The 25,158-nt window shown below is 41.1% G+C and overlaps 1 protein-coding gene across 3 annotated transcripts in view; it reads right to left on the reverse strand.

The window, feature by feature from the left end:
- Nucleotides 1-25,158, reverse strand: part of LOC121323090 (solute carrier organic anion transporter family member 2A1-like) — a 47,254-nt gene that overhangs the window by 14,165 nt on the left and 7,931 nt on the right. For 2 of the 3 annotated variants that reach the window (XM_041263842.1, XM_041263841.1), the window contains exons 3-10: nucleotides 9,294-9,431; nucleotides 6,702-6,864; nucleotides 4,723-4,944; nucleotides 4,244-4,342; nucleotides 3,855-3,994; nucleotides 2,783-2,858; nucleotides 2,298-2,462; nucleotides 1,741-1,942 (exon numbers count right to left, since the gene is read on the reverse strand). In XM_041263842.1, coding sequence (XP_041119776.1) covers nucleotides 1,741-1,942; nucleotides 2,298-2,462; nucleotides 2,783-2,858; nucleotides 3,855-3,994; nucleotides 4,244-4,342; nucleotides 4,723-4,944; nucleotides 6,702-6,864; nucleotides 9,294-9,431 — 1,205 coding nt within the window. The remainder of the gene's footprint in view (nucleotides 1-1,740; nucleotides 1,943-2,297; nucleotides 2,463-2,782; nucleotides 2,859-3,854; nucleotides 3,995-4,243; nucleotides 4,343-4,722; nucleotides 4,945-6,701; nucleotides 6,865-9,293; nucleotides 9,432-25,158) is intronic. The other variant, XM_041263843.1, reaches the window with a different exon arrangement.

The raw sequence follows: 25,158 nt of genomic DNA on the forward strand, positions 1-25,158 counted from the left end.
CAAGTGAGTGGACATAGATGGTAAGGAAAGTGCAGGCCATTCCCATGCAACGTTTTAACTGTGTATTATGAATAATAGAAATGTACAAGTGTGGTGCTTATATCCTGCCTGATATAGAAGAATGTAATAAAGATTTTTATTTTTGTTTTTTAATTGGAATTGCCAATAATTATTTTTTATTTCACCCAGGTCTCCGCTGCCACCCCCGTGCTGACTCGGGAGAGACGAAGACGGACACGCGCGTCCTTCGAAACGTGTGCCATCAGCCGCCTGCTTCCTTTCACTCTGCAGGCCCTCCATGTAGCTACATCAGAGCTACAGCGTCGGAGGACAATGCAGCTCTGGGCAACTTACAGGCAGGCTCGCAAGAACCAGTCTACAGGGGTCGCTGGTGCAAGGTGAGCCGAGGACACCCAGGCCGACCAAAGCCCTTCCCTCCCTGGGCGGCGCTCGGCCAATTGTGTGCCGCCCTATGGGAGCTCCCGTCCACGGTCGGCAGTGGAATAGCCTGGACTCGAACTGGTGATATCCAGGCTATAGGGCACATCCTGCACTTAATGCGGAGTGCCTTTACCGGATGCGCCACTCAGGAGCCTCCCATAATGAAGATTTTAAAAGTGTGTCTGGATTTTGCGGGTAGTGGTGGGGTTCAATTTTTATGTGGGTGAAAACATACGATTTTTATTTTTTTTTATTTTTTTTTGAGAATGCACAGCCTATTTTATAACTTTACAAGCTTGTGTTCACAGCAGCTGGATGCCAGTAAAATACATCTTTATTGATGAGCCAGGTTTCAATTTGTGCAAAAGGTGCCGGCGAGGCAGGAACATACTTGGCCCTGTTAGTAAGTTCTTTCACATTACTGCCTTAAATAAAAAAATATATATATTAAATAATAATAATAATAATAATAATAATATATTGTAAATATGGACTGGAGAAGAGGGCTACAGTGTAAAATGATTGACCTGAGGGAAAACTATTGTGAGAACGATTTGTTGCACTACATGTCAGTTATTTGAATTCGATACAATTTGGGATAATTATCAGTCTCTGGTTGAGGGACCCAGTAATGAGTGTTATTCAGGTCAGGATTGAGGTGCGCTGTCTCACTGTCTCGCTGTCTCCTGTCTCCCTGTCTCGTTGGGAAGGCTTCCGTGGTGCCTGTCAGCACCAATTCTCTTCTAACAGGAAAGTCTTAATGAAATACATATTTATATACAGCGTACTGCTAATGCATGCAATGTGATTCCAACAGCAGGAAAGAGATACAATTACCTAACCCTTTAATTCTGAGCAGCAATTTGGCAGATTCACATCAGAAGGAGGCTGTTGGGATACACCAAGGACTAAGGACACAACTCTAGGTGTATGGATAGACAAAAACACCTGACTCCACTGGTACCTGAGCCCATTTTACCCACTTCTGCTGCTGGAAAAGCAGGCTGGGTACCTGCTCTCGTATAACCGCTGGGAAAGGATTTTACTCTTGGTTTCCAATTTTCTTATTACAGGTTACACATTTTTTGAGTTTTGAGTCCTAGTACCAACTGCATCAATAGTCCTCCTTTAAACAGATTCACATGTTGATGTTGCATCTATATAGTTGTTTATTTTTATTATTCATTTGTTTGGACTTGTTTGTTTTCTCTCTGCGCAAAAAGATCACGTAGGAGTTATCTTCAGCAGTTTGGGCTACACAAAGAGTACCACGCCTCTTAAAGGACAGCCAGAGCTCACTTGGTGTGTAGAGGTGGGTGGGAGACCCCGGCGATCTTCTGTGTGGAGCAGCCCATGAAGAAGAGGGGGACGCAGAGGAGGATGGAGCTCAGCAGCATGCTGATGGCAAATTTGGGGATGGCTTTCAGGGAGAGAGTCAGCTTCTTCATGATGATCCCTCCCAGCAGCATACCCACTGCCACAGCTGGCAGGTTAATGGAGCCTTCAAATAAAACAACAATATAGAACCATTTACAACCTATCATCCACTGTTTACTATCTACCAATATTTAAAATATTCAAAACATTGGCGACTATTACATGTATAACCTTGCTCTTCTGCAGACCTCATGCTCCTATATTGTTATTGTTTTCAGTGATGGGCTAAATACTCAATCTCTGGAGAAGGCATGACACATATGCGACTATTCAGGGTTACCCACTGTGGCAAGAATGTCTGTTCTTCACTGTCCAATTGGGAATATGCTGTTTTTGTTCTTTTGAAAGGGGACTAGAGATTTGTCCACCTCGCTGGCTATAATTGGAAAGAATCGTATGAGGCCTCTTTCGTCACTCACCGATGAGCAGGTTGGCATAAGAAACAGTTGTGCCGTATTGTCTCTCCAGGAACTTGTTAAGGAAGGTGGCGAGGCCGGCAATCACGGACGAGAAGCTGCACTGCGCCAGAACCAGGAACATGAAGAGCGGGTTGAGCAGCAGCCTGACAAACATGCGTGGGAACTCTGAAACACAGGGTTATGGGACACAAAGCTCAGACAGGCCTGGACAGAACTGTGAGACAGGGACACAAAGCTCTGACAGGCCTAGACGGACGTGTCAGACACAGAGACACAGGTTACAAAGCTCAGACATGCCTGGAGAGAAGACTGTACACTATACATGTATACAGGTGTTTTTAATTGATAAATCACTACACAGTTTGTCCCATGTTACATGTAATTTTTGTAATACATGTAGTATGCTGAATGAGTGTTTACAGGAAATAAGGCACACACTGACAGCCTCTTGGAGGTGTGTGTGAAGTGTGCAGGACAGAACTTACTCTTAATAAAGACAAGCATTGAAACCTCCTCTTTCTTCAAATCCTCCTTCAGCATGTCAGCGTCATGGTCATTCACCTATGGGTGAAAAGAGTTCAGGGGCCATGAAACTGGGGCAAGGTGGAACAGGAGCGCTCCACGCATTCTTTAAAAAAATACACACACACCTTGATGAAAGGTCTACATCATCTATTATCAAAATCACAAAAAATAAAGTCCCTTCGGTAATACAGCAACCAAATACAATGTCTGTAAAAGCTTTTATGCTTCACAAAAACAGCCTTCCTGTAGCAGGCACTGTTGAGTGATGTGATGGAAATCTGATGTCTGTAGTCATGCCACTTTAACCCTTTCTATAGTGGTGCTGCTCAGAGCCATTGAACAAAACTACAACCCCTGTATATGATGGAAACCATGCATTAGGTTGCTATTATATTAAAGATGTTATCAAAACATAGCCAGCATCAACACCTGTTTATCTATTGAAGTAAAAAAAACTTTATCCACAGACCCGGGTTCAGTATGTACAGTATGCTTACCATAAAACAGCAGAGCTAACAAATCGAAAAGTAGTCCATACTGTTATGAGCCACTTAAGTAGAGCAGTTGTGAAACGTTTCCTTGTAAAAACAGGTTGAACAGTTTTTTCTAGTTGTCATTGACAAGGACAGTCAGAAGGCTCCAAAGGTTGACCTGTCCTCCGCTGTCATGCTGTTTAGGGAATGGACATCTAGCACAGCAGGACTGTCACTGCGTACATGGGTTTTTTAGTATTGCTTCATAAAGTAACACCCCCAGTTAGTAGCATTTGTGACAAGCTAATTTAAGCTTGTTTTATACAAGTTTAAGCTTTGAGCTTTTTTATACAAGTTTCTAAGGTGATCCAACTATTAACCGACTTATAAAATTTATAAAATACCTCGCCCTGTTATGAAAGTCAGCGCTGATTTGTGTTCAAAACCAATGTAAAAGACAAAGGGCACTGCACACACAGTAAATTTAAAGGATTAATACACTTCTAAATTACACCTTGACCTTTAAAACAGATTTTTAGAAAGAAAGTAATGCACTGACCTTGCCAGTGACCCTGTGCATGTGGCGTGGGAAGAAGAAGTAAGGTATGGATGTGACAGCCAAGCAGCCAGCAGAGACCAGCAACCCCAGCCACCATGCCCCGATCCAGCGTGGGTCAGAAGGGCTCAGCTCCTTTTCACCTGGGGGTGGGGTGAGAAGCGGAACTCAGCATCCTACTATCCATTCACCTCCTGTACTGTAGGTCAAATTCACACCAATGGTCTAACTGCATCCAGCACAGAGAGTGATTGGGTATTAGGAAGCCACAGATAAAACTTTTAATCCATAGCTGGAAAACGCAGGCATAGACCCAAAAGATCTTCAGTACAACAGCAATGGACTGAACCACTGCTTGCCACCCATTTAAATGCTCAGAGATTCAGGCTTACCTGGCATCATCCTGCCTATATCAACATAGATTCGCAGCATCACTGAACCCAGAAGGTACCCGAAAGCTGGTCCGAAGACCGATATTGAGAACAGGATTGCTGAAAACACACAAAGAAGACATTTTACAGCATGAAGATGATTTGAAGCCCGGAGAGCCCGGACACGAATGCCAATCTGGATTTATAGAGAAATAGAGACATGGGGCCCATCCCTCATACCATAAGCATTTAAAAATGGAATTTGCATCCTTCAGGAGGTTTTAATGGTAATGTTTAATCCAAACCTTGTCACCAATCTGTTTTGTAAGATGTCTGTACTTTAACTGTTCTACTAGCAGTTAAGGTAAGCCTAATGCCTTACAAATATGTCATTAAAGTATTTCTTTCTTGATTTATTTAATTCAGCTTCTCCCAGCTGATGTATATTAGTATCTGGACTCTTCAGTAAGAATCTCGTGTGGGTGCCGGCAGACACATACCGATGTACAGTGCAGAGTTTCTTGGCTCTGCAAAGTCGTCAATGTAGGAGATACCGAAAGGCTGGATGGGCACAGAGCCAACCCCGGCCAGCAGCTGAGCAGCTGCCATTAGGAGCCACTCCCTCTTGGTGGCACCAGCCTGCAGAGAGTCTGCTTTCACACACAGCAGTGAGGGTTTCTCGCGTGGCTGGCACAGCTCCGAGGACAGACTGCTGTGGTTTCCTGGGGGGGAAGGCTCAGTTAGATAAAACTGTTTTGTGAGGAACTGTGGCAGGCTAAAGACCCTGAACACTAATAATTGTGTGTTTTCTTTCAGCTTGGCAGAGATGGGGTTAACAATACCAGCTCAAGAAATCCAGTTGACCAATAATAGGGACTAACCTACAGGTATAGGCACAAGTTTTCCATCACCCTATATAGAATAAACACATTTTGCTTCATAAAGTCAAATGAAACCTGCTGATTAATGTACCTTAAATTACATACTGTTTTGTAGTTTTCCATATTCTTAAGGAAAAACATTTAAAACTGTGAAATACTGTACTACATTATGGCTTCCAGTAGACTTTTGCAATATAATTTTATAGTTTATTTGATTGCATGATGTTAAATAAAATATCTAAATTATGTTCATATCGGATTTTTTTTTTTTAATAACATATCAATCCTAAAAATTCTAGGTCATGCAAAACTAGGCCATAGCTGTATAAACCCTTCTTTACTAATCTGATATGTGGAATTCAGTGTCAAATAACTATATAAAGGAATCCCTGTACAAACAGAATGACACATTTTTATTACATCAAACATATTTAAGTAAAAATAAATGTCATGTCTTTCTCTGTGAACATTTCAAAGTGGCAGATCATACTGTACTTGCATTTAAGATACCGACACTGTTAACATCACACAGTTTAATTGTGTGATAAATGGACCATTAGTTTTTTATAATTAAAGCATATTACCTGAAATTGTATTGCGTTAAACTGGAAACGGTATCAAAAGGTACATGATTAAAAAGTTTATTTTAAATGTATATGTTGAGCGAGACTTTATTCTCTGACTGCCCAAACGTGACGGTCGTGAGAAATGCACAGAATAAAGTTTTCAGATGTATTTGTCATTTCAGAAGGAAAATGCAGCTGTCTGCAAAAAATTCAAAGCAATATACATGCTTCGGATAAGCAAGTGTGCTAAGTTAATCGTATCCTTCACAGTACTAAGTTAATCCACTTGAACAGGATCATCACGAATCTGATTTGGTATGCTGCTGAGGTCAGGATCTTGTTTAGTCTGGTTTAGCAGATGATCTACCTGTGATGATTCACTTCTGGTACACTGCCATTGACCTCTTGTCTTTGTATTTTGTTTATTTTGAATGCATTTGTTAATTATCAAAAAAAAAGTATGCCACCCTACAGTGAGAATACTTATTGTGTTCCTGTGACTCCTGCTAACTGCTGTATTGTTTCAGGCAGACACCAGTAATTCATTGATATGCAATTACCCATGTATTGAAGTTCAGTTAAAACAGTTATCAGATATGCAAAATGAAAAGAAAATAAAAAACTCCAACTCTTTGTTACATCTTATCTTTCCAATGGAACAGGGCACTATCAAAATAAGTCTTACTATCCCTACAGTAACACACACACACACATACTATTCAGGACCAGCTTGCTGGATGAACTGGTTAAGATTACCCTCACAGGCTGTTTTCAACAAATTCTGTATCAGACTGTTTTTAATGAAATGGTTTAATTGTTTATTTTGTGTGTGTGTGTGTGTCTGTGACACACTCTGGGACCTCTACACAAATGTATTTTACTGTGATTCTATTTGTTTTGATTTTCTTGCATCATCCACACAGTCGTCAAGCTGTCTGTTTATTCAGCTCGAAAATCAATACCTGTGATGTTAAACCTGAGGCACTACATGGAAGTTGCAGGTACAGGAAGGGACTGGCAGAGAGCTCTCACCTTCGAGCACAGGGGAGTACTGGTATGACTGTGACAGGAAGTGAGGCAAGGTGAAGAGGAGGGCGCTCAGGGACATGAGGACCCCACCTACACCGATCAGCCTCGGCCGGTGGACACGACTCCCAAAGTAACTCACAAACACGATCAGCAATGCATTCCCAATCTGCAAAAGAAACCAAAACATCCATCAGGAGGTAAAGCATCAGAAAAACAAGTACATCAAACTATGGACCTACTCTCAACATGAGCTCCTCAAACCCACTGCCTCCACACTGCAGCACAGCACTAACCACTGAGCTCTTCAAACCCACTGCCTCCACACTGCAGCACAGCACTAACCACTGAGCTCTCAAACCCACTGCCTTCCACACTGCAGCACAGCACTAACCACTGAGCTCTTCAAACCCACTGCCTCCACACTGCAGCACAGCACTAACCACTGAGCTCTTCAAACCCACTGCCTCCACACTGCAGCACAGCACTAACCACTGAGCTCCTCAAACCCACTGCTCCACACTGCAGCACAGCACTAACCACTGAGCTCCTCAAACCCACTGCTCCACACTGCAGCCAGCAGTTCTCTAACCACTGAGCTCCTCAAACCCACTGCCATCCACACTGCAGCCCAGCAGCACTAACCACTGAGCTCCTCAAACCCACTGCCTCCACACTGCAGCACAGCACTGAACCACTGAGCTCCTCAAACCCACTGCCTCCACACTCTCAAACCCACTGCATCCATTGGTGACCGACTGAGTTGGGTGACCACTGGAGGTGTGCGTCGTGTCTTGGCAATCCTCTACACTCGAGGAGTGTTTTGGGTGACGGAGTGTGACGTCTGAAGTGCAAGAGATTGGTGACTCGAGGAGTTTGGGTGACGGAGGTGTGACGTCGTGTCTTTGACTGTGACTCGAGGAGTTTGGGTGACGTCGGTCGGCCAGGTGGTGACTCGACGTGCATCGTGAGACTCTGGTCCACGTCGTGTCTGGACTAGTGAACTGGTGACTCGAGGAGTTTGGGTGACGGAGGTGTGACGTCGGTCGTACACTGAGTGACTCTGAGGAGTTTGGGTGACGTGAGGTGTGACGTCGGTCTTCTACTGGTGACTCGAGGAGTTTTGGGTGACTCATGAGGAGTTGAACTGCCAGGATTGGTGACGAGAGTTTTGGTGACGGGTAGAGTGTTACGTCGTTTCAGGCACCTAAGTACTTAACCACCACTGAGCTCCTCAAACCCACTGCCTCCACACTGCAGCACAGTCTCTCTAACCACTGAGCTCCTCAAACCCACTGCCTCCACACTGCAGTCCAGCACGTTCTCTAACCACTGAGCTCCTCAAACCCACTGCATCCACACTGCAGCACAGAACTGACCACTGAGCTCCTCAAACCCACTGCCTCCACACTGCAGCCAGCATGTTCTCTAACCACTGAGCTCCTCTATTGTGACTCGAGGAGTAGGGTAGATGTACGTGGGCTTGACTGATGGCTCGAGGCCAGGCTCTGTCAGCTGTTAGTTGAACTGACCACTGAGCTCCTCAAACCCACTGCCTCCACACTGCAGCCAGCATGTTCTCTAACCACTGAGCTCCTCAAACCCACTGCATCCACACTACAGCACAGAACTGACCACTGAGGTTGACCACTGAGCTCCTCAAACCCACTGCCTCCACACTGCAGCCCATGTTCTCTAACTACTGAGCTCCTCAAACCCACTTGCTCCACACTGCAGCACAGAACTGAATACTGAGGTTGACCACTGAGCTCCTCAAACCCACTGCCTCTACACTGCAGCCAGCATGTTCTCTAACCACTGAGCTCCTCAAACCCACTGCATCCACACTGCAGCACAGAACTGACCACTGAGCTCCTCAAACCCACTGCCTCCACACTGCAGCCAGCACTCTCTAACCACTGAGCTCCTCAAACCCACTGCCTCCATACTGCAGCACAGAACTGATCACTGAGGTTGACCACTGAGCTCCTCAAACCCACTGCCTCCACACTGCAGCCAGCATGTTCTCTAACCACTGAGCTCCTCAAACCCACTGCCTCCACACTGCAGCACAGAACTGACCACTGAGCTGCCTCACTGCAAGCACCCACTAACCACTGAGCTCCTCCAAACCCACTGCCTCCATGCTGCAGCACAGAACTGACCACTGAGGTTGACCACTGAGCTCCTCAAACCCACTGCCTACCAAAAATTATGTTTTTGCTTATGAGTTGTAACTAAAATAGAGTTATTAATCAAATTGATTAACTCATAATTGATTTGTCAAAAGTTTGGATATCTGTTAGTTGACAGATTACTGTCTTGTTGACAGTCATCGTAAAATAATGTTACAATATGTTTTGTTGAAGAAAAATATGTTTTTGACTGATTTAGACCCTAGCACCAGTACTGCACTGCCTCCACACTGGAGCCCATCACTATACTACTGAGCTACTCAAACCCACTGCCTTCCACACTGCAGCACAGCTTCAGATAATATGGCAATAGCTGGGGGGATTCTGTAGGTGGCTAAATAAATGTTCTTCCATGGGCACATGTCTGGATGTTTGAAGACCTTGCTGATCTGCATCACGGTACCTCATGCATGCTGGATATGAAGCCGGAGGAGAAGCTGCTCAGCCCAAACCGCTTCTCGATGGTGGTGATGCTGCTCTTGATGTAAGCACTGTGTAGAAGCTGAGCCAGCTGCAGTAGGCCATGGCACAGCACAAACAACTGGGGAGAAGCAAACAGACAGCGTGTGTGACAATCCCATCCAAACTCCAGGAGTGCTACCTCACAAGCCCACTAACAATACAGAGCCCACCACACAGCACCCTGGGAAGGTTAAAGATGCGCAGTGAGTTACCCCTGCTGCGTCCCATGATGTTCGCTTCATAGCATTATATTTTAAACATATTGCTTACTCTTTTACATATTTTATCTTGCATCGTAAATCAAGTTGACATTTAATCTGTTCTCCAGGAGAAAAATATAAGATTTATTTCTAAGGATCGCAGCGTTTCCAGATCATGCGCCCTCCTGAAAGTGCTGGTTTTGTGTTACCACACTACACCACTCATTTCAATCAGAGCGCCAGCATTCTTCCAGGACACACTATGGTCTTCAGAAGAAAAAAAAAAAAAAACTATTACTCAAGTTTATTTATCTATGATGTGTGAATAACCAAACATCAAAACTATCAGGAATATGTTGAAAATAATTTGCTGCGATGTGGACAAGACAGGATACAGCAAGCGAGTACGCAGGGAGTTCTGGAACACTAAATGTGCACCTGCTACCACAGGGAAAGCACACTTTCCTGGGACTCCCACCTTGCAGGGGTGTCTCTCCACTACATGATAGTATTCCATTCCTCAAAATATCCACACTTGGGCTCAATTAGAATTATACTTACAATTACAGCAGCATTGTTTGCTGAAATTCTAATTACAATTACAAGGTTTTGTTCAATTACAAAAATATATTAAAAAGCGCTCAATACACACCATCTGCTTCTCTGGAAGGTTATGGATGTGTGCAGGTATGTAGTTTATGTAGCAGACTATAGGAGGTACAGTTTCGAACTTAGAAATTAGGGCAAAGTTCCTAGTTGTGCATCATAATCAGGGATCCTAGTTTTCCACAATAAAAAATATATCACTCAGATAAAAAAAAAATATAAAAATAAAAATATGCATTATTCAGCGAGTAAAATAAAAGGGCTAAAATGAGTTTTCCTGCCACATTATAAGACACGCAAACGGTACTATTGTTAAAATAAAGCTGAAGCATTCCAGCTTTGACTTTGGAATGACACTACCTCCCTGATGTGCTTGCTGAAAAAATCTCGAATTACCAGCTGATCAACATTTTGACAAAATTTGAAACAGTTTCAAGCTGTTCTTTGGCAGTTGTAAGACGCTGAAATGATCCCAACACAGTGGTCTGTTTCAGCGTTTCTGATGGTCCTGCTGTTTCGGCCTCATCTTGTTTATGTTTCCTTGCATTCAATTAATGTTCAGCGCTTTGAATGTGTTCTACGATGGTCTACCTACGAGTGTAACAGCACATTACCATCAATGACAAATTCGTCCTTGCCAAACACTTTGACCCAATCTTTAGGGGTGATTTTTATTGTTTTCGGCATCTTTGAACATCTCTGAATACTGAAGTAAACTGTTCTTGAATACCGGAAGCAGTTTTATCAAAGTTGCCTGTGTTAATCTTTATATATTATTATCAAACAAACCAAAAAAATCCTTGCATGTTTTTTGCCCTTCCCCAAGCGTAAAAATAAAAAATTAAAATCTGCGTTATTCCGTGTTATTCCACAGCAAATAGATTCCAAGGATCCCTGGTCATAATATACAAAAGGCCTGTGCTGAAGGGCTAATGGATCTGTCAATGACAGTGTATAAAGTTATGACTGGTTTCCATCACATTTGTAAAGTGTTTAGATTACTGCGGCTAAGACCCTGATAACAAGTGCGAGGAGGGGTCAAGTTCAGGCACAGCTCCTGTACAACATCACTCGGGAGCTGTGCCAGCTTGCTCATTAGACACACAGGCGTCAGCACTGACCTACACCTCTGAACAGTCAGAGGAAAGCCAAGCCCTTGTTTTGCTGGTATTTCTATTGCTACTAAAAAAAAAAAAAAAACAGCTTGACGATAATCAGAGTTCTGCCTGAGGGGACTACGCTCAACATTTTTAAATCAATATTGAGAGTGCTGGGAAGGAGCATGCTTTCTTCCGACCGTGACTGGGAGTTCTTAGTGTGTGGCGCTGTGGCAAAGTGCCCGCCCCTGTGTGTATTTTGTGTTGTATGTTGTGTGTTAATGTTGGTGTATAGCCATTGGTACACAGGATATAAACAGGTCTGCGTAACACAAGTGTTTAAAATGTATATTTGTATTTAGGCATGAGGATTGCATAGCACTTCACGTGCAAGTAAAATGTAATAATATGTGAGCACGGGGAATTGCACTTTATTAATTCACGTGCAGTTGTACCGCAACTCCAATTGAATGACGCAGCTGTACGCAGATGCGCAGCTGTACCCATTTCCCGCCAGAGGGGTTGCGAGCGGTGAGCCGAGGATACAGATAATAACTTGGCTGGTTAGCCACTAAACTGGGGAGAAAACCGTGGTAAAAAAAAATTGCCAACGACTAAATTTATTTTTAAAAAAGCACACACAAAAAAAAATATGAAATCCAGACTTAAGCCTTCATTTTGACCACGGTTGACTTATCTTTTAAATTTAAATGGTGTAGTAATTCACTAGCCTCTTGTCCCTTTGAACTGGGTGTCAATCTGGCTGCACAAGTCCCAAGTGAAATGTGATATGCTCGCTTAAATTCAAAAGACAGATTTGCCAAGCGTTTTTACAATATTTTGTTATTGAAACAAATATTTTCACTTCTCTCCCAGTTGCTATTCTTATACTCAGATCACAGTGAGTTTGTCCTGGATCATGTCTCTCCCAGTTGCTATTCCGAGACTCACATCACAGTGAGTTTGTCCTGTCTCATGTCTACTGTTGCTGTAGTGGGTACTGGCTGCTTCCATTAGGATTTCAGAGTCCTCTCCCATAAACTAGGAAGACTGCCCACTTGTCACCTTTGGATTTTAGTGCCCCACGCCTGCACATAGCTCATGTATATTCCCTTGGCGCCTCCAATAAAGAACAATATTTCCGTTATAAGAGTGATTGTTTTAATTGTATCAATGTTAGGCACAATTTCACCACTTTCAGGGTTTAGGGTTACCTTTAAACTATTTTATTTTATAGTAATACAATGCATATGAAAAAAAAAAAAATCATCATTATTGTAGCCAATAAACCTGTGCTTCTTATGGAAGGTCACCAAAATCTGTGAGAATGCAACAAAGCGAACGTCACATTTCTTAAAGACCAATCCATTCTGTTTTTCTTTTTATTTTTTCATTCAAAATGATTCAAGAGTCCTTCCCACTCCAGCACTCTACCATGGATTCCACATGTTCTTGGCTGTGTTTAAGAGCCCAGGTGTTATGGTTGTGAATTAAGCCTTCCAGGTACTATACTGGCAAAGCACCAGTGCCATGTCTTCCACACAAGCTTGTGGTATTGATTGTTGATCTGTCCACTATCAAGGAATCCATAGCAGAATGTCTTTATTTTCCATGTCAAAAGTATTGTAGCGTGCACGGGGGAAGGTTGAATTGTACCACTCAGTATTTTAGGACGGTACAGTATATAAATATACACTCCTAAAATACTGAGTGAATGATACTGTACACATGATCTTATCTAATTCTTTTTTTTTTTTTTTTTTTTTTTTACTTCTAATCTAAATTAGACACTACAAATGTTTATTGATAAATGACAAAATGTTGTACTGTGAAGCATACATTGTTCTGCCTAATTAACAGCCACTAAGCTAGTGATTAAATAGACAATAACTAAAATATACTGTGTGGCACGTTGTTAAAAGGGATTACAGTATTAATTAAAGGAATTAAAGGGATCAATTAGCATCTGTGCTCTTGGAAAAAATATTTTGTCCACAAACAAAATGTTTCTATAGCATGTTGCAGAGGTTAATGGAATGTGTAACCTGAGACTATGCTTTTAGAACTAGAACAACAGCCAGTGGGTTGGTGCTATTATCAGTGCTTCACACTACAATCGCCACGGCAGCCATTTTGACAGTGAGGTTTTCAAAGTGAAATTACTCTGCATACCTGAAAGTTACGCGGTTTTGCGTTCATGGCTTTTCCTAAATACATGTATTAAGTACCCTGCCAGCGTTTCAAAGGCAGGCAGGATCACAAAAATACACACTTTGACTGCCTTTTACAATACATGTTTTTATTTTGAACATAACCTACAATATTCTCTTTATATATATATATATATATATATATATATATATATATATATATATATATATATATATACACACAAACCCTGCTTTCCCCCCCAAGGTGGTCAAAGCCTTCCCCCTGAATCAGTCTGTGGAACTGGAGTCCTTTCATTCACCACCATTTACTTCGGAGGGGAAAAGGAAGTTGAATTTTCTCTACCCGGTTCATTGAGCATGGAGATGGTATGTGGATAGGACGAGAGCACTGCGTCAGTCTGACCAGCTCTTCGTCTGTCATGGGACACGGACCCTGGGACAGCCCCTTTCGAAGCAGCGACTGTCGCATTGGATTGGATTGAAAGTCTCAACTGCGTATGATGGTGCTGGCTTACCCCCGCCTGGGCGGGTAGCCGCACATTCCACAAGAGGTGTGGCTACGTCATGGGCCCTCTTTAGAGGTGCCTCCATGGCTGAGATTTGTAATGCAACTAGCTGGCATATTTTTTCCAGGTTCTATCGCCTTAATGTGACAGATCCCTCATTGCCTTCACTGGGCACAAGGGTCCTTGAGGTTGCACGCTCACACCTCTGACCTTTGGTAATAGGTTTCCAAATATGGGAGGTGCAAAATTTGGGAATGTGAGACAGAGAGCGAGTAATCCACTGACAGACACTGTGAGAGGGAGTGTGAGTAATCCACTGACAGACACTGCGAGAGGGAGTGTGAGTAATCCAATGACAGACACTGTGAGAGGGAGTGAGTAATCCACTGACAGACACTGTGAGAGGGAGTGCGAGTAATCCACTGACAGACACTGTGAGACGGAGAGCGAGTAATCCACTGACAGACACTGTGAGAGGGAGTGCGGGTAATCCACTGACAGGCACTGTGAGAGGGAGTGCGAGTAATCCACTGACGGACACTGAGAGTGAGTGTGAGTAATCCACTGATAGACACTGTGAGAGGGAGTGTGGGTAATCCACTGACACTTTAAATATATAGCGGACAGTCTTTCAGCATACAAATTATAACAAATACAATAATAACGTTCTTTGTGTACAATACAGTCATTTGTGTGCAAGACCAGGCTAACCAAAACCTAAACTTAGTGATTCCACCTTGCTAATAAGTACGCAGACGCGATTACAGAGAATTCAAACAATTCAGAATACATTCATGTTGCTCTGTTTACTTTTGTTGCATTGTCACATCTACGTTGAAAAAGTCAGTTGATAATCTTCAGCTAAATTGAATTTGTATTTTTTTTTTAGCTAGTCCGATTTAGCCAGCCACAATTTCTTCTAGTCTGTCATAAACCAAATTTCGTTGACCGTGGTGTGCTCTGGGATTTGTCCACAAACTAGGAACCTCTGTGGATATGTAGCTGGGTCCTGAAACAACCTACAAACTGTAACTAAAATCAATATTGTACTGTCAATATTGAGCAGGCCTTGTTTTTAAACCCCGAATCCTATCTTCAATAATAAATACAACAATCTTTTAAGTAGGAGAAAGAGATAAGAACAGAGAAACAATCGCCTAAATGTATTTTGTTTTCTATTTGTGTTGTCTGTAGCAAGATAATCATCTTAGCAAGATACTACCTATCAAAAAAAACAAACATTAGCAATGCAACCCCCTAGACCTTAATACAAATTAGTGTGTGATCTCACAAACAAATCAACCCAAGCTTCATGAAATAAATCACTAAACACAAAACAGGAATGTCAATAAATAGTTCCTTTTTATTGTATTTTCGTAACTGGCAGATCAGCCACTTGTAAATGTGTACACTGTACCACCTACACTGAGCTGGATCAGCTATAAAATGTTGGACACACTTCAGAATCAGTGTTAAACATTGGCCTAGACTGAGCTAATCTCTATTATAACATGTCTGAAACTAAAACAAAACAGAACTTTACTGAACTTAACACATCAATCAGTGTAAAAAATGTAACTAAATGTGTTTAAAAACAGGTCAGTACCTTTGACTCAAATACACTGCTGAAGACAGCTAGGAAGTACAGGTGTAACAAAGGCATGCAAGCTGAGAGCTTTCTGTTAATAGAATGGTTTCATTTGTGTATGTGATAACTACAGTACACAGTGCAAAATGCAAAATAAATTCTTGCGCTAGAACATAGACCATGTTTAGACTAATCCTGCAAGAATATCTTTGTTTCCAAGGTAGTTAATGGACAGTCCTAACAATAACCAGATGGAATAGAGGAAGGTGAAATGTAAAAAGCACACACTTGTATCTTAAACCTGACTTAAACCTCTTCTTACTTAGCTCTCATTAGCACAGCTTGGGGTTAAAAAGCAGATTCCTTTCATGTTTTACAGATCAGGTCTTATTGAAATTAATTTCACATTAAGCCAATGCCACAGTTGTATCCAAAATGTTGTGCATTTCATATTTAACCTTGTGATATTTTTACAAAAGCCATGCAGCTGCCTGTTCTAAGAACTTCCTGCCAGCCCTTCAGATGAGGGCAAATGGAGGTGGACTTCTTTCAAGCCACTGGTGTAAATAAACAAATCGTTATTTTTATATCTTGAATACAAAGGCATGTGAAGGACCTCGCCCATGATTGTTGAACCAGCAAAAACAAACCCTGATGACTAGAAAGGATCCTCAACACAAAGGATCAGAGCTGTGCCTTTTTGGTTTTAATACAATTCTCTCTCCCAGCAGGGGGAGGCTTACAGTGCAGACAGCTTCTTTAAATACACCAATGCACACAATCACTCAGCTCCAACTGAATTCAACTGAAGGGCTGCTCAGGCATATGACCAAGAGAGGCCTGAAGCTAGTACAAAGGCTAAAAAGTGAAAAAATGTATTTTTCCATTAGAACATTACAATAGAGCCCACAAGGGGCTGCTTCTCAAAAGGCAACAAAATAAATGTTTAAAAACATGTTAGTCTTCACCCATAACTTTAAGCAATCCTAAGGCAATCAGTAAAGCTAAAATTAAAACAGGTTTCAAAGTAGCATGTTGAAAATGGGTTAAAAGACACAAGTGAGAGCCACTGCTCCAGAAGTACAGTGAGTCCAATCACATATATTACCGTCTTCCACAGGCTCCACTTTCCTTACAGACTTGGAAGAGAGTTTTAAACTCCTCAGTCTGTAACATGTGTGCCACACCCTTTCGTATGGGCTGTGATTAAGGATATGATTATATTATGGTGCTTACGGCTCTCTCACAAAACTGTGACTTTTGCCAGCTGTTTCCACTCAAAGTGGAAAAAAAGCAAACAGTCTTTTGAAATGAACCAAAGCCTTTTGAGCAGAAAATGTACCTCTGCACCCCCTTGATGATGCAAATCCTAAAGTGAGGGCGGTTTTCCGTTTTGGAGAAGCAAGAAAGCCTGATTTGCACTCTTGCAGTCATTGCCCTGCAATGCTGAACAGCACCTGTAACAGTGTAGATGCAGAATGAGAAAGACTAGAAGGATCAATGTCCTCAGGGGTGACAGACGCTGCATCAAAAGTGAACATTTAATGTACATCTTGTAATACCAAAACCACAGATGTGTTTAAATAGACATTAAAGAGAAGGATATTGATGTAAAATTCTAAAATTTACAACTATTATGGATTTTCCTCATCTCCTTGTAAGCAGTCCATTGCACAGCTTGTTTCCCTCCAGGTTATCACACGAATACCTCATCCAGCAACTCCTCATCCCAACACATTGTTTACACATACTACTACAACTGCTAATTTCGTCTTCATTTGATGAATAATAGTCAGTCTTTGTTTTTGGTTAACAACTGCATAGTTACATGTCACATTATCTCAGCTAAAAACATCTGCCAAAGTTTTCTTATTTCTGTATCTTTTAGTCCTGTTTTCTTGGACACTGGTTTGTTTTCTGTTTTTGCAGCGTGAGATTTTTGTAAGTATGTTCAACTCAATTCAATTCACATCCTTAAGGTCACATTCTCTAAAACTCAACCCTGCATTCATTATTAAATTGCACTTTTAACGTTCACAGGTGAGAGGCTACATGTGCTTTCCCGCATTTCCATCGCTTTGTTTAGCTCTTATTTCTGTACACCTCTGTCCCAAACCTTATTTTCGGCTTGATCATTTTCCCTTGCACAATTCCCTGACCCTTGTCTGCTCCTGGCAATCATTTTTTTTACAGTAACACTTCAGCACCCAAAACTGTTGGTACATGTTTCTTGTTACACCCCCCCCCCCCCCCCACCGCCCCCCCCCCGAGGGGGCCAATGTTAAAATGTATTTTGTATTGATTCAATTCCAACCCTATTGCTCTCTAAGGCATGCTATAATTTTACGCCAATCATAGAGCGCTTCGTTACATACAGTATGATTACCACAACATATGAATGGCTTTTAGCACTACCCTCAGTTTGTTATAGTAAAAGTACAATAAAGTGGAATTAAGCATATTGAATGCTTGCTAAAGCATAGAGATGTATGGTAAACTTTAAGAAGGGTAAAGTGTGTTGTAACTAGGGCTGTATTTTTTGGGGGTACAAATCTGCTAATTTTATTTACTGCATTTATACAGTGCTTTTTATGCAAAAGTATTGCAAAGCACTGTACAGTACACAGCAGAAAAAAAGAACAAACCACAATGTATTTGTATAGCATGTCACACGTACAGCTGCCACAATAAGACCATTTAAACAACATATTTAAAAAAAACCAGTATGTATACAAAAGCAGAAATTTGAAAGTTGCATTAAAACCCACTAAGATAAGAAAGCCATTTTATAAAAGTGCGTTTTTAGACTTGACTTGAAAACTGTAATGGTCCCAGCTTCCCTGATAAAAGAAGACAGTGCATCCCATAATTTAGGAGCTCTACAAGAAAAAGCCCTCCCTCCTCCTGTGTTGCTTTTGTTGACCCGAGGAATAACCAGCAGCCCCACATCCTGTGATCTCAGATTGTGGTTTGGAAGATACAGGGTCAGTAACTCCTGCAAATAACTAGGTGCTAATCCATTCAGGGCCTTGTAAATTAACAGCAAAATCTTAAAATCAATTCTATACTGCACAAGGAGCCAGTGTAAATAGGCCAAAATCAGGAACAGATCTACTTAATTGAAATTGAACTTAACCTGACGACACACCACCACCCCCCCCCACCAACCTGGTCCCCGCCCTACACCACACACCCCCCGCCCCCCCCCTAAACACACCCCCAGCTATCTTTAGAGCTCGTCTCATCTAATCTGATTGAATAGCCAGGTAATACTACACTTGTCACACTTCACTCAGGGCACATGCATCTATCTCAAAGGTGCGCAACCAAACTTCTGTCACGGACCGCATATCCAGAAAACTAGTTTAACCTAATGTGTATTAGCAGGCAGCAATGTAGCAAAAGTCAAAGGGCAGTGACGTCACTTACCTAGCAACAAGCCTCCTATGTTGGGAATGGGTTCTTTCAATGCAGCAGGTTTGTGCAGTTGAAAAAGGAGAGGAAGACAAGAGACAAGATGACAAGAGACAAGATGACGAGAAACAAACGAGTTGGAGACAAGATGACGAGAAAAATTTAAAAAAGCAAGTCAACAAAGGTCAAAAAATATATTTACGATATATTCATAAGTGAAATGGGATTAATAAACTGGGTCACAGTCGGACGATAAACGTGCCACAGGTTGCATGTCCCTGATCTATCTATATTATTTATTTAAAGTTGGAAAAATGTGTGAGCAGATACTAAGGTAGGTAACCTACTGGTAGCAGTGTGCTGTTCAGCTACCCAAGGATCACAGTTCATTATGGCACTGCTATCCCTCAGCAGCTTTTAAAAAGTACCAAAACCACAATAACTCTGCAGAAAATGCCAAAAACCTTCAGTTATTATGATTTATTTTTGTATCCCAATTGCTGTATGTCTTGTTATTTGGTTCTTTTAATTACAATTCAGACTCCAAATATGTCACAGTGGCTACATTTACAATGAACATAGAGGCAGCATGTGGAGTGTCACACTATTATTCCTGGGGGAAAAAATCCATTGACCCTGTCCTTTTTTTATTTTGATAAGGGTTTGCAACAGATTTCTAATTAAGCAGAGCTATGCTAATATTTCACACATCAGAAGAACAAACCGATAAACATGCATTGCATTAAAAGTTAAGTTTACAATGTCTTTGTAAGACTTTAAAATTATGTTATAGAATGTTCTAATTTGACCGACCTAATCGTGGCCAGCCGTGTTCTACAGGTCTTCTTTGTTTTTGTTTTTTATATCACCAAGGACGGTTAAATGTAATTATTTGTTAAATATTTCTATTAAGATTCCCTCATACCACAAAAAAAGATTCCTTAACATGTTGTGCTAATGTTGTGCCAATATGCTACCATTACTACTCATTCAAGTTTGAAGTTTATGTTTTTAAACTACAGTGGCTTGCGAAAGTATTGACCCCCTTTGGCATTTTTCCTATTTCGTTGCCTTATAACCCAGAATTAAAATGGATTTTGATTTTGATTTCATGTAATAAACATACACAAAATAGTCCAAATTGGTGAAGTGAAATGAAAAAAATAACTTGTTTCAAAAAATTCTAAAAAATAAATAACGGAAAAGTGGTGCGTTTATATGTATTCACCCCCTTTGCTATTAAGCCTCTAAGTAAGATCTGGTGCAACCAATTACCTTCAGAAGTCACATAATTAGTTAAATAAAGTCCACCTGTGTGCAATCTAAGTGTCACATGATCTGTCACATGATCTCAGTATATATACACCTGTTCTGAAAGGCCCCAGAGTCTGCAACACCACTAAGCAAGGGGCACCACCAAGCAAGCGGCACCATGAAGACCAAGGAGCTCTCCAAACAGGTCAGGGACAAAGTTGTGGATAAGTACAGATCAGGGTTTGGTTATAAAAAAATATCCGAAACTTTGAACATCCCACGGAGCACCATTAAAGCCATTATTAAAAAATGGAAAGAATATGGCACCACAACAAGCCTGGCAAGAGAGGACCGCCCACCAAAACTCACGGACCAGGCAAGGAGGGCATTAATCAAAAAGGCAACAAAGAGACCAAAGATAACCTTGAAGGAGCTGCAAAGCTCCATAGCGGAGATTGGAGTATCTGTCCATAGGACTACTTTAAGCCGTACACTCCACAGAGCTGGGCTTTACGGAAGAGTGGCCAGAAAAAAGCCATTGCTTAAAGAAAAAAATAAGCAAACACGTTTGGTGTTCGCCAAAAGGCATGTGGGAGACTCCCCAAACATATCGAAGAAGGTACTCTGGTCAGCTGAGACTAAAATTGAGCTTTTTGGCCATCAAGGAAAACGCTATGTCTGGCGCAAACCCAACACCTCTCATCACCCCGAGAACACCATCCCCACAGTGAAGCATGGTGGTGACAGCATCATGCTGTGAGGATGTTTTTCATCAGCAGGGACTGGGAAACTGTTCAGAATTGAAGGAATGATGGATGGTGCTAAATACAGGGAAATTCTTGAGGGAAACCTGTTTCAGTCTTCCAGAGATTTGAGACTGGGACGGAGGTTCACCTTCCAGCAGGAAAATGACCCTAAGCATACTGCTAAAGCAACACTTGAGTGGTTTAAGGGGAAACATTCAAATGTCTTGGAATGGCCTAGTCAAAGCCCAGACCTCAATCCAACTGAGAATCTGTGGTATGACTTAAAGATTGTGTACAGATAGAGCTCAGTCCGTATATATTTTTTCCAATTTTGTTTTCTTTTTGTTTTTCATTTTTTCATTTTGGGCAGAGGAACAAAAAACAATCAGAACCACGTGTATTTTTATTTTCTCGTGGATATTATTAACTTAGATTCAGGATAGCTTGGAAATAATTGAAGTATGAGGTACTGCCATGGCAAGATTAGAAGCACATCGGGAAATGGTTACTGATGGTTAGACACATTGAGACATTGCTGCCAATCTTACAGAGCAATCTGACTTTTTGAATGGATGTGCTGAAAGGTGTGTAAGAAGACTGTGTGCAAAGCACAGGTTTACTAGATCTGGCTTAATCTGAAATCGTATCAAACTGACACTGGCTGGCCTACCCCTTTTAGACATTCCATGCGTGCAACACCCATTTCCAGAATTAAACAATGGATCCATTATGACGCATTTCTGTTTTACATGAATTCCACTTTTTGCTTACTTCTAGCTTCTGGATCAATGCTGCCTTGGGTTTGGCTGCAGGCTTGATTTGCTCAGGCACAGCTCCAGGTCCACCCTGTCTGCCAAGGTGAGTGAAATGAGAAGAACAGCAACAGGGGCAGGGGCCAGTACTTGGATTACTTTTCACTTAAGTTCAGAGATGGACGGCCATCCTGGGACGCAAGGAGGGAACTCCCTTCAGGCCCCATGGCCAGAGTCGGGGTCTCTTTGGAAATGAACATACAAGGGCTTGCTCTGGATTTTCGTTTCTGAGCCTCTCTGATCACAGGAGTGTACATACAATATAATACAATACAAATGAATTTGTACATAGCGCCCTTCACACCATCACATCCCAGAGAGCTGCACAAAGTTAAAAACAAAACAAGAGGGCTCAATATATAAATACACTCCTGTTACAACCAATTACTTAAAAGCACATAAAAAAGTATGTTTTCAATTTAGACTTAAAAGAATCCAATGTTTCAACTTGCCTAATGGTAACCAGAATAAAAGTTCCACAAACAAGGTGCACAACAGCAAAAAGTATTGGCTCCAGTCTAAAGATCTTTGTTCTATAAATAAAAGTGTGTGAGAGCACTGAACTGCAGTTTGGGAGTCTGGGTCAACTCTCTCAAGAGTGCAGACTAGCCTTCACCTGGACCCTTTACTACTATATATATAGTCAATCCTCACCCCTCTAGAATCAATCGTCAGACATCAGACCTCACCTCTCCTTGACTCAATCCTCACCCCGAGTCAATCCTCACCCCTCGCCTCAATCCTCACCCTTTCTCGACTCAATCCTCACTACTCCTCGACTCAATCCTCACCCCTCCTCGCCTCAATCCTCACCCCTCAATTAACACATAACACATTTAACTGTACTAACTCAATGGCCAACAAGCTGGCATTTGAGATGCCATAGCGTCTGCATTTTCAATACACTTTGAAAAGAGCAGGGGCATCATGATGTGCCAGTGTTTAAATGATCAATATACAGTATAGTGTTCCACATTTTTGTTTTTTATCTTAACATTTTTTTTTACATATATTAAAACATCTCAGTATACACACTTTACATGTGGAATATGATGTGTAGCAGTTCTGGTTTCTGATTAATAATGTTCCTGGCATGTACGATGTAGCAGAACCTGTGCAAGTTGAAGCCTTTCCAAGTTAGCTGGTATTGTTCATTTCACTTTCTTGTTTTAGTTTAATGTGTTGCTTATTTTTCAGTATGTTCTTTTACTATCTGTGCAAACATGTACCTCAATGTAACAGTGTCTGCAGTGCTATGCGTCATCTGCTTTAGATTGAAATATTGATTTTCTTTTGAACACCCATAAACTGATTTACGTTTTCTCTCCATTTCTCATCCACTACAAAATATAGTATTTTCGTGTAAGTATTTCAATTTAGTTTTTTATTAAGTTAGTAGTTACTACTATGCCCAGCAATTACCACAATAATCAGACTTTGATGGTCCAAAAAAATCAGGTGATAATGTGTTTATGATGAGAGAGCGAACCACGTTTGGACGTTATATGATCCTCTGAGGTCTAAACTTACCTGCTGTATCCTAGGATACAGTGTAATGCTGCTTATTACAATGTTGGAGTCAAAAATAATAATCCTGAATTTTTTTGGTAAAATTTGGAATAAATCCAAAACGCAAAACACAAAAGTATATCTTACTATGTGTACTATATAATTCATCAAGCATTATATAAGGTGACCAGAAGAACTGTTTTGGAAAGGACAGTCCAACTTTTGGTACACTGGTCCCAGTGACCCCAAAACCTTTCTTGGGACCCTCATTTTGTCCCGTTTTTTTCCCCAGAGCATCGTCACCTGGGTAACAGAATATTGCACTTTCATGCAGACTGCTGTTTCTACCATATCGAACTTATTACAGTACAACACCTGCTGTGACTAAAAGAAGGTTGAACGACCAGTAGCATTAAAAAGCACCATGCAAATCTGGAGACTTACTCAGTCAACATTCTTATTTGCAACCTCCACTGACTGCTGCTAAAACGAACTGGCGACTACCCTTGTCTGAATCATTACTCTAGCTGCGTGAAGAGGTTAGACTACTGTAGTCTAAAAATAACGGCTGATACAGGTACCATTGTATTGTGTTGAAATTATTCTCTTTGCCCATGATATTTATATATCTGTGTGCAAACGTTTTTGCTTTGAGTGTAGCTATAGGCGGAAATAAATGCTGTCATGTCACAGTGCCATGTTTACAACGCAGTGCACTGAAGCTTGGTAAAATAGCCCATCACAACATTAGCCCATCACAACAATAGAAGGGGCTGTAAAACATGACAAAAGTATTTGGAAACATATTTTCTATTGAAATAAGTCGCAATTCACTTTCAGTTCACCACAGGTAGGTTCGTGAATAACACAAACTAATTTACGAACTAGTTATTTTCACATTTGTGAAATTCACATTATAAAAATATTTTACAAGTTTCAGAACGTTTTTTATTTCTTTAAATATACATGTTATGTTGTTTTTAGCAATAATGAAATACAATAGTTTCAGGTCTCCTGGTGCCAATTTAATTTCTTAAAAAATATATATTTACATTGATAGCTGAGCACTGTATATGACAAATAGTTTAAAACAATTAGAAAAAAAAGAACCACGTCCTCGTTTCATTTTACCTTTCTTTAAAAAATATGTAACTAAGCCATATAAAATATTTTACTTTATCACAGCTATTAGTTTAATAGAAGAAAAACAACACATTGATTAAAACATGCTTGTCTTTCAGTAAGAGGCAAATGTCAGGGCTCGAATTACTGGGGGCTGGGGGGGGGGGTTGATCCCTTTAATTTTCTCCAAATAGGGTTATTTCCAGATTTCCTTTAACATGTTTTAAGCTGACAGGTATCATTTAAAACAGAGAGGAGCCTGTCAATAACGTGCTCATTGTATGATGCCAGTTTCTGCCTTGTCTATGTTGTTTTTCAATACCAATCAATGATGCGTTTTTCATTAACAAGCAGTGATAATGAGAACGCGTTTCCTGACAATCTGAAAACTTCTCTGCGCATTTTCCATAGGCTAATGCTTATGCTTTTATTAAGGAAGATTAAATAGTATTCCTTTCGTAATTAAAGAACAACATTTCATTTGAACAGAAAAGTTATACGATTTAATCTTATTACACCTGGATCCATGTCTCAGCCTATACTCCAGCCAAGGGCAGCAAAAAAATGGAATAGTCAGGAAATTTCACCATGTTATTGACACATTTTTAACAGATTCCGTTCCGTTTTAAGCGATGCCCGTCATCTTACAGCATGTTAAAGGGAGGATTTGGAAATACAACTATTCTGAGAAGCTTACAGGGTTTGCCTGTGTGAGTTACTATTTACAATACTTTATAACTACTTCAGAAGGAAATCACTGCTCCTGCAGCCAGGGTAGCTT

Source organism: Polyodon spathula, chromosome 11 (genome assembly GCF_017654505.1).
Source record: "Polyodon spathula isolate WHYD16114869_AA chromosome 11, ASM1765450v1, whole genome shotgun sequence".
NCBI lineage: Eukaryota > Metazoa > Chordata > Actinopteri > Acipenseriformes > Polyodontidae > Polyodon > Polyodon spathula.